The following is a 10,767-nucleotide window of genomic DNA, read 5'->3' on the forward strand; positions in this document are numbered from 1 at the left end:
AATAATAATAATAATAATAATAATAATAATAATAATAATAATAATAATAATAATAAGAGTAATAATATTAAGATTAACTACGAATCAACACAGGCATACGTGATTTAAATACTAATGGACGTCGTACAGCGATCTCGATAATGGAATAAAACAACCATAATTCATCGTTTCCAGAGGTGTTTGACGTTTTTCTTTTCTTTTTCTTTTTCATTCAACAACAAAAAGCTCCGAATCGCAGAAGTTAAGAACAAAATAACTTTCATATATAGGAACTAAATGGTAATATTAAATATCGTCTTTCGGTTAGCGTGATTCAACAAATGTGCTATTAAACCAGAGCTTGAATATATTTGTTTGGAATTGATTTTGCTATTTGGAATAATTACGGAGAAATGATAACGTAGATTCCGATTACGATTCCAATTGGCTGTGTAATTTATACGAGGGTATAAAAGTCATGAGTCTTTACGTAAATGATTAAAAGTGTATTATTATTATTAAGTGAACGAATTTATATGTTTATAAAAATTTGGGAAATTTCTCTTTCCAGAAAGTGTACTCTAAGTATTTCGACAGCTCTTCGAAGACAAATCTTACTCAAAGAATACACGCTCTATTCACGAAGTTTCAAAATGAAGAAAGAAAGGAGAAAAGCAAAAGAATTTATAAACAATTTATAAATGATTTACAAATTGATGTGTATGTCTTATAAAAAACGTATAAAAAATGTACGAGTCTACTTACTTATAAAAAACGTATAAAAAATCTCTACACAATTCATAAATCCATAAATTATTTATAAACTTGTTGTAATTTGTTTACGCAGTGATTCGAAAGAGCTGTCGGAAGGATGTGTTTCTGGAAAGAGAAATTAAAAAAGATATTCCGAAACTTATTTCTCTATCGTAAGATTCTAAATATCTGCGATCCGCAAACGTTTATTAAAATGATAAAAAAAAAAAAATAGAAAGCTTGTAAGTCATTGGCAAGCACAGAATTGAAATTTAGAAATTTAGAAAAAGTTTATTATTACGAAGATATGTGTATTATTTTAGAAGGGTATAAGACACTTTTAACAATTTCGTTTTCCAGTAGGACATCGATCATAGGAATCGATACGTTCTTCCTGAATTTCCATAACAGGTATGTTTTCAATATTTTACACTGTTTTCAATCCCTGGCTTTGACTGGCGATCCGTTTTCTCAATCTCTTTCGTACTTTCTTCAAACACGCTTGAAAACTGGCTAGAATACTGCAAACGTGCACGACAGACACGTGGCGTCAAAGTAATTGGTAAGAGCGAGCAAGCACCTCGATAAAGATAACAACGAGCGACGCCATTGCGACGAATTAACGAGGATCTCTTCTCGAAGGCAGTTTTCACTTTGCTTTTCTCTTGGGGCGATCGTGCTTTCTTAATATCAAAGAAGATATACGTCTGACAATTTTGTACACTTTATTCTCGAGCTTCTAATAAACGAACAATGGTTTAAACATCGAGATCGATATTGTAACACTCCAGTGAATCATCTAGAGGTTGGAATTACTTAAATCGAACAAGTGTCGACGCCATGACAGATTGGCGCTCTGCGGTCGACGCCATGACACATTGAAACATGGCGTCCAGAGTGTTTCGTTCTCGAATTCATGAAATTCTCGAAATTCGAATTCCAGTTTAAAATTACCAAACTAGCGCTATAAAGTGCGTTAAATACGAAAAAGAAAATAATTATGTTCAAAGCGTTAAATAACTGAAGTCCTTGAATCGAAAATGTACGAATGTTTCATCGCCACCGCTCAGGTAGCCCAGAAATTGTGGATGGATCCCGAAGAACTATCCAAAACTTCCGGGCGACGCAAAGGAATCTCAATTTATTAATTTTTCTACACAATTTCCCAAGATGCCAGCAATAGGTGAGTTCTCCCATTCTACATCGAGGAACTTAACACGCCAGCTAGCCTAACGACGGTTAGGTGTGTTGCATCCGAGAGGTATGCCTACAAAAACTCGTAACACAGCATTTAAATAATGAATAGATAAAAATAAAAAAATCGTAATAATACAATAATAATACATACATACAATAATATTATTAATAATGTTGCTGATAATAATAATAATAATAATAATAATAATAATAAAAAATAATAATATTGTAATAGTAAACATGCATGAGTTCGGGTCGCAGAGCCCCCTAGGCGAGGCTTCTGTTGTTGTCGACTCATCCAACAAAATATATTAATACTATACATTCCAATTCAGGAGAACACTATCGCAAATCATTTTTACTGGTCACACTAAACAGAGAATGAGTTTCGGAGGAGGTGGGAAGCGTCGGGTAAGATCGATTAGGGACACTGAATAGGGAGTAGGTGGCGCCAGTGGTCCGAGGGGAATCCCACGCGCATGCGCGACGGGGAAAGTCCAGCGCGCAACGAAACGGCACGGAGAGGAATGGAGAGAGCAGAAACAACCTCGGTGTCATTGCTAAAACTCACTACGACTACTCGCTACGTAAACACAAAAAAAAAAAAAAAAAACACTACGGTTCAAAAGTATGAAATTAATAGAAGAACTGGGGGAAGGAACGTTCCCCCTGGAAATGCTTCTTCAGTCAAGAGAGCAAAACACAAATTTTACGCACGCTCTACGTTCACAAAGAGACAAAAACAAGCATCTGCGGAGGATAAAAAAAAAAATAGAAAGAAAGAAAAAAAAATGTCCGTAAACAAGGAAGGAAAACAAAAAATGAAAAAGAAGATGAAATGAGTGCTTGGTCTTGTTGTCATTATAAAATGACGTTTAAGCGAGTCTGGAAACAAAACAAAACTCGTGTCCGTGTATAAATATAAAAGAATATCTGCTTAACCACCTAAAAATAAGGGAACAAACACTCGAGAGATGAGGAGGGATGAGGATTTCCAACTAAAAGTTCCGAGAGTCCTTTCGAAGGTCAGAAGCGAAGGGTGTTTGTGCGCGTAAGGTTTCCAGTGAACCAGGACACGATTGATATCGATTGTCAATGCCATCTGTGGGTGATTATTCAAGGTACCAAAACGTCGATCGAGTACTTTGCTATTTTTCCTACTGCGCGCGTGAGAGGAAGAGAGAGCGACGAACTGTCGCGCAACGTTCCCCGCGAGCCAACGAGGGTGAAACGAAGCGCAACGTCTTCGAGTCCAAGTCCCAAAACCGTGTTGGAAGGATCGGCGATCGAGATAGATGCGTGTAGAAAACGTGATACGATTCGAGGTGCCTCGAGAGAAACGCCCCTCGCGATTTCTGATCGAAGAAGATGCCGATAAAGGACGAGGGTGGGGGATTTGGAGGATACGATAGGTTTACGGAAGAAGGAAAAGTAATAGGGAAAAGGGGGGGCGGAGTGACTAGCGGCGGCGAGCTCTACAACTAAACAACAACAACAGTATTTTCAGTTATAACAACATTAACAAGTAAGTTTTCCGCGTATACGCGCTTACACGTGTGTCTTTCCATGACTCGCGCGTGCGCGAGGACGCTGCGCACGCGACCAAGTGGGCGGGTCCCCCCTGTCTGGCGCGTGCGCGAGGGACGCGCGCGCCAAAGTGGGCGTGGTTCCGAGGTCGCCTTTCATTCTATTCTCAGGAGCGTATCGCACGCGTGCGCGTAGGCGCCGCCAAGACCGAGACGAGCGTTAAAATTTCGTTTAAAAGCGTTCGTTCGGCAACGTCCGTTTCTGAATCTAGGCGTAAAAATGAAACGAGTTCGGACACCCGAATGAGTCCCCGCACGGAAGCCACGTGTTTCGTCGGACGGGTCACCTCGAACTTGGACGACTCGATCAGCGTGTACTCGCTCGCGTGCGCTTGCGTTTGGTTTCTCGGTAAACGGGAGTGAGGTGAAGGTTGATAGGCGAAGTGAGCACGAGCAGTGGTAGTGGGCGAAGAAGAAGATAGGCAATTGTAAGTAAAAAAAGGTCGATGAGATCCAGGCCTCAGAAACAACGATAACGATCCGAGATCATCGTCGGCGTCGTGGCGCGTCGCTTCTCTACATGCCGATCGGTGGTACTTGTACGTAGCGATAGATGTAGAGTCGGTAGTCCTTGCTGGCCAGGACGACCGAACCGTCGTCCATCAAGGCGACGTCGAAGCACTGGGCGTGCTTCACCTTACTCTCCAGGGCAGAGACCAGCTGTCCGTCTTGAGTGAAGATGGTCAGGTTGAAGTTATTGTGATTGTCTGCTATCAGTATCTCCCCTACGGCGTTTATCCCCACTCCGATCGGGTAGTTCGTGATCCCCTCGCCGCCAATCTGACGCAGGTAGGCGCCCTCGTAGTTGAACACCTTCACGCAGTGGGCACGATTGTCGCTGATGAAGATCTCCTGCTTGTCGTTCACCACCACGCCGTTCGGGAACTCCAGGTGCTTCGAGCATCCGAACTTCTGAAGGACGTTGCCCGCCTGATCAAAGATGATCACTCGCATCACTTTGCACTCGACCACGACGATGCGTCCCTTCGAGTCGACCGTCACGCCGCGCGGGTGCTGGAGGATGTTCGCCCCGAACTTGCGCACGAACTGGCCGTACTGATTGTAGATCTGGATCTGGTGAGTGGGCGAGCGCTCCGTGACGATTATGTCGCCCGAGGTCTTCACCACGGCGACTCTGTTGGGGTAGAGCAGCTGTCCGTCCCGTTTCCCGCACTCTCCGAACTGGAACTTGAACCTGCCTTCTTTGTCGAATATCTGAATGCGATGGTTGTTCGTGTCGGCCACTATGATGTCGTTCTGCGCGTTCACCGCCACGCCGGATGGCTCCGTGAACTGGCCCTCCATGACGCCGAATTCCCCGAACTTGCAATGGTAGATCATCTTCTGTCGCTTGATCTGCGACTTGGGCGGGAATATGGCTGCGGCGGACATGAGCTTGGAGGTCAGGTCGAGGACGGAGTCGCCGGAGGCTGCGTTCGCAGCGACGACTACCGACGCTGGCATGGAGAAGTGGTCGTTCGTGGTGACCACGGGGTAGGCGTCGTTGCCACCGTTGCTCCACTTCTCGTAAGGGTTTGCGTTTATGCCGTTCAGGTTGAGGTCGCTGATGGTCGTCGAGAACGGGCCTAAACTATTAGCGGAGCTGAAGCGTTTGGTGATGACGCTGTTGTTGGTGTCGAACGAGGACGGCGAGGTGGACGAGGTGCAGTTCGAGCTGGAGGATATCAGTCCGTTGCTGTAAGGTCGATCCAGCAGGAGACCACCCAGGGATCCAGCGCTGCCAGGTCCGTTGGCGGCGTTGCTTCCGTTGTTACCGTTGCTGGAGAGCGCGGTTGGTCTTGCGATGGGCGGTTGTTTCCCAATCGGTCCAGCATTGTTCTCGTTGTTGCTTCGCACGTAGCCGAACGTGTTCCTCACGCCCACTTGGATGGCTTGGTAGTTGCTGACAAACTCGAGATCCACGGTTTGGTTACCCACATCCGGTGTGTAATTGAGCAGCAACTGGAGCTTGGAGTCGAGAATCTTCTTAACCATCAACACTTCGGTAACGGTGGTGAATTTGGTCAACCGTTCGACGCACTCGCAGGTCTGGAGCATTCTGTCGGCCATCTCGTTGGCCTTCTGCGTGAGAACGCCCAGAGATATCTGTTTGGTGGAGAAGACAGACTCCAACTCCTTCAGCAGCTCCTGCTTGCGTTCCTCCAGCATGGATCTGTAGAACTGGAAGGTGTCGTTGATCTCGTTTTGCGCTTTGTGGTACTGCACCTGCAAACGCGCCGCACCGTGGTCCGCCGCTTTCACGGCTGCCCTGACGTCCGCTGCTTTGGCTCTGCATTCCTGGACCACCCTCGCTATAGCTTCGAGCTGCTGGCTGCCCACCTCTGATATATGCGCGCAGTCGTGCATCGGGCCGGAATGGTCCGTGATGGTGCATTCCTTGCAGACCAATACGGTGCAGGTGCGGCAAAAGTACTTTAATAGCTCCTGCTTGTGTCGACGACAGAAGGGTACCTTCTCGCTGTTTCCGTTCCCTCCGTTCATCACCAGGGTGTTCTTGCCGATCTCAGTGGCCCCCGAGTTGGTCAACGTCTCCAGCTTGGAGTCGCTCAGGTTGAGGACGCGGTGGCCCTCGAAGCAGTGCATGAACTGGTGCGCCATCACGCAGTTCGGACAAAGGAAATTGGCGCAGTCGAAGCAACGTGCTACAGCGTCGGACTCGGTTGACTTGCAGCCGGTACAGCGAACGCCGACGGCGGTTAAGCGACACCGCGGGCAGGGCGCCTCTCCAGGTTTCTGTTGGTCGAGACAGAGGTCGCAGCTGTCGACGTCGCAGATTGCCGAGTCGCTAGCGGGCGGAGAACTGCCGCTCACAGTGAGCGGGGACAGCGAGGCCAGGGACCCGATGGAATTCGCGCGCGATTCCAGCGAGAGTGTCGGCGAGGCCATCTTCAGTCAACCGGCATCCCTGTCAACAGAAATTTAGACTTTGTTTTAGCGACCGATACACCTTATCGTCTTATTCATTGTATATGTATATGTACGTGTAAGACTATTTATCCTTATTAATAGGAACCGACAAAAATAACCTTAACTAGTTGCGTTGCTCTGAAAAACAAAGATTTTATTTATTCATACAATACCCTATCCTAGGGTATACAACTACCCTATCCTACCTGAAATACAAAGAAACGACATTAAAAGTTTATTTACACGGTTTTTGTCGATTCTTTACTATTATAGCTCTTAATCTTTTTTCCCCGCACTCTTTGCCACTTTTTCCTTAGTACTGCCCTCGTGTGATTATTTTTAAAAGCAGCGGGTCAACTCCAACTTAAAGAAATCTAATCTCTTTACATATATTTAACACTTTCGCTGCGGATGACGCACATGCGCGTCCTTTGCTTTTTTACTCGGTTTAGTCGTATTTTACACCTCTCTTAAGCTGGCAGGACCAAATCAGCAGAATCATATCGGACTTGGTGGAATATTTAGTACTTATTTTGTACTAATTTGTACTACCAACAATAATTTTCTACCTCGTGCCGTTTTCGAAAAAATCGCGGTGCTGCTAGCTTAATATTAAGCTAGTGGCTGAAAATGTTAAAAATTAATATACATGAAAAAATCAAAGTGGACGCATTTAGTGTTGAATTTGTACTAGTTTATACCACCAAAAGAAACGTTGTACCTGTTACCGTTTTCAAGAAAATCGTAATATTAATATCAAGCTAGCAGCGCCACGATTTTTTCGTGAACGGTAACAGGTACAAAATTAGTAATGGCGGTACAAACTAGTACAAAATAAGTACTAAATATTCCATCAAGTCCGATATGATTCTGCTGATTTGTCCCGCCAGCTTAAGAGAGGTGCATTTTACACCTTTTGTTCCAAAATTCCTACTTCCTATACAGGGTGTCCCAAAAGTCGGGGAGGAGCCGGAAATGGGGGGTAGCTGTGACGATTCTGAACAACAATTTCCTTTGCAAAAATGTCGGTGGAGGCTTCGTTTCTGAATTATTAACGAAAAATCACCGATCAATCAGAGCGCGCGTAGACCGTTCGAGCGGCCGCGGTAGCGAAGGCTACGCGCTAGGCGGCAGCGTCAATGTTCTTCGATGCACGTCGAGTCACTTGTTCGCGTACAAGCGCGGCCGCCGGCGCGTAGCCTTCGCTACCGCGACCGCTCCACCGGTATCCGAGCGCTCTGATTGGTCGGCGTTTCCCGTTAATATCTCCTTAACGAAGCCCCATCCGACATTTTTGCAAAGGAAATTGTTGTTCAGAATCGTCTCAGCTACCCCCCATTTCCGGCTCCTCCCCGACTTTTGGGACACCCTGTATAATAAATAGACTGCGGATCTTTATGCAAATGTATATTTTTATAGAAAATAGGTAGACGAATGGGACCTGGACAGAAATTTATGTCACGATTAGATGATTCCATAAATATATTTTTTATTTTGCATATTTTGCATATAGCATAAGGTTGCATATTTTTGGGCCTGGTTGGAACCTGCGTTTTTTTATCCAACGCATTTAGAAGGAATAAAAGACGTCGTAGAATAGTTAGATGAAAAGGAGGCTTGGTCAATTAAATCGGCGAAAGAAACATCACGATGTGAGTATTTACAACAAAATTTAACATTTGCATACCGCAGTACAATGATATTCAAATGTCTGTTGTTGATCAAGTCGATTACTTGAAGTGCGACTGTAGCGTCACCTACCGAATGCAAAGCACACTCTGACAATTTCTTTTCGACCGATAAACATTTCCTGCAAGTATGAGCAAAATCAGCTCGTAAATATAGAATTTAAACTCCAGCGCCACCTATCGAAATGAAACGTAACTAGAAACATCACTCGCCACCTCGATAACATTTCAGATTCGAAATTTGCCACTTACAATCTGAATATAATATGTGGTCTTGTGTACATATTCATTATGAATTATATCCATTTAAAACGGAAATTGTGTAACGATAAGGAGGCACAAAGTTCTCTGGGATCAGCTAGTATTAATACAAAACTTATTCACGAGAACGTAATTAATAGACTGCGCATCTTTATGCAAAATAAAATCTTTGCGAACGTCCCTATAAAAATTCAATCTAAATTGGAATTTATTTTATTCTGCAAATATTTTAACATGAACTTTTCTTTCAATCTGTTTTACGTTCTTGCATATTGTTTGCATTTTGTAGTTTCTTGCACATTCAAATTTTCTATAAATGCATAAAGATTCGCAGTCCGTAGTAATTAAACAAGATTTTAAACAGGTTACCTGAATAATTGCAGTTGAACAAAATTTCATTTGTATTAAGGGTGTATTATCGTCTAGAAGTTTGTTTTTTCAGTAATGTTTAGGAATTAATTTTGCGAAAACTATCAAACCTACAGTACCAGGGTTTTTTTATGCATAATAAAACACGTTTCAACTAACAACACAAATTTTTATGAAATACTTGATTGAAATTTATACAAGTTATGCGCTGTTATGCAGGTTGTGGCGCGAGACGCTCGTTCAATCGGGCCGCACAGGCTGTGGCGGTTCTAGTCGTCTTAGACAGAAAAACACATTCTTTTTTTTCAATCTATACGAATATAGTTATCGTCTGAACTAGAATGAAGTAAGTACTAAATTTTGTATCGGAATCGCAGCAGTTTGAAAATTAAAGTTTAATTTTCCCGAAAAATTGTCAACTAAAATATGAGAGCAGGGCTAAAACGTTCAAGCTATCGGTATAATTCTAGTTCAGATCATAGGTGATGGTGTCCTCGAAATGTGTGTAAAACCGGAAGTCAGTCGGTCCAATAGTTTTTGAGAAAAACGTGCGCCCGATTTGAAAAATGTCGTTTCGAGAAAAACGCGTTCAAAGTTTGCTATACATTTAGCACTAATACTGGTGAACAGCCTTTAAGCCTCTGTAACTGTGAGAGCTCTACGAATTTCAAATTAATATTTTAGAGGCACTATCTCGAAACCTCAAATGATAAGGAAATGCAAAAAAAAAAAAACATCGAATTTTTGAAGTTTCTAGAGGATAATACCCCCTTAAAGAAAAATAGTAAAAGTTCTGGTGACGTTACAAATACATAGATGGATAGATTGTTTTATAATTGTTATTTATTTATTTGTACTATTTTACCCAATTTGCGACCGTTCTTATCGAAAGTCGTAGACCGTAAGAAACAAAGTATAGACGTTGCGAGTACGTTTTCTATTTGAGTTAGCAGCTTGTAGATAGATGTGGAAGGTGATGGGGAGTAGGGAATTGATACACTTCAGGCTTCCCAGCAGTTGCAGAGGCGCAAGGGGGGCAAACGTGACCCCTGAACGACGTTCATCGATCCGGGTGTATGCACCCTGCCTGCTTCAGCCACCCCACTCCTCTATAACCCCCTCTCCCATCCCCCTCCGCCTCTCTCTCTATTTCTTTCCCGCCACTCCCCTATCGTTTCCCCTCCTACCCTCCGTCTCAACGTTTTCCCAACGTTTGCCCAAATATTTTGCGTTTAAGATATTTTAGTTTCTTAATTATGAGAGGTGATCAATTTTAATTACTTGGTCGGAGTAGGGATACACTTATTATTAATTATTTGAGAGACTGAAATATAAATTTTCTCGAATTTTTGTTGTTGAAACGGTAAGGAACATCGAAACAAGACCTTCCTGCAATGTTAAGTAATGCTGAAACGACTTGTTTGTAGCTTTGTCATTGACGATTGTCGATGAAAAGTTTCTTATTTAACAATTTTTACTGAATGCTTTTTGTTGAATTTTATGATGTAAACAATAATTTTGAAAACAAAGTAGGATTCCTTGTGAGATGAGTTTTGTTTAAAATACCCCTTTAAAAGATAAGGAGATATCCAGGTTTTTTTTTTTAATTGGAAAAAGATTGTTTAGATAATAGCAACATTAATGTAACAACAATAAGTGAAATTTGATGAATGTTGAAGTTTGTGTATAAATACATCGTAATGACCATCAGGTTACTTGCATCAAAATGGCGAGTAAATACTTCTCAATGATCAAATGCAAGATGATAATAGACGAAATTTGATTACTACTAAACTTCGTATAAACATTAGGTTGTCCCAACAGTTTCTTTCATTTTATTAATAAGCAGTACATACACAATATTTTATGTCTAATGTTACATTATTGAATTGTGTACGGTTTCATTTTGCTCCATTACAACATCAACATCAACATCTAAGAAATTAGATTGTCTAGTTATATAAACACTGTCACACAAAATAATTGAGTGCAAATTACGAAAGAAA

General features: G+C 42.5%; 1 protein-coding gene across 1 annotated transcript in view; it reads right to left on the bottom strand.

Annotated features, from left to right (window-relative positions):
* Nucleotides 1-1,697: 1,697 nt before the first annotated feature.
* Nucleotides 1,698-10,767, bottom strand: part of LOC128879465 (brain tumor protein-like) — a 106,072-nt gene continuing 97,002 nt past the window's right edge. Inside the window, exon 2 of the mRNA XM_054128624.1 lies at nucleotides 1,698-6,441. Within this exon, the coding sequence (XP_053984599.1) occupies nucleotides 4,032-6,422 (2,391 nt within the window). The 5' untranslated portion in view covers nucleotides 6,423-6,441 and the 3' untranslated portion in view covers nucleotides 1,698-4,031. The remainder of the gene's footprint in view (nucleotides 6,442-10,767) is intronic.

Source organism: Hylaeus volcanicus, chromosome 7 (genome assembly GCF_026283585.1).
Source record: "Hylaeus volcanicus isolate JK05 chromosome 7, UHH_iyHylVolc1.0_haploid, whole genome shotgun sequence".
Classification (NCBI taxonomy): domain Eukaryota; kingdom Metazoa; phylum Arthropoda; class Insecta; order Hymenoptera; family Colletidae; genus Hylaeus; species Hylaeus volcanicus.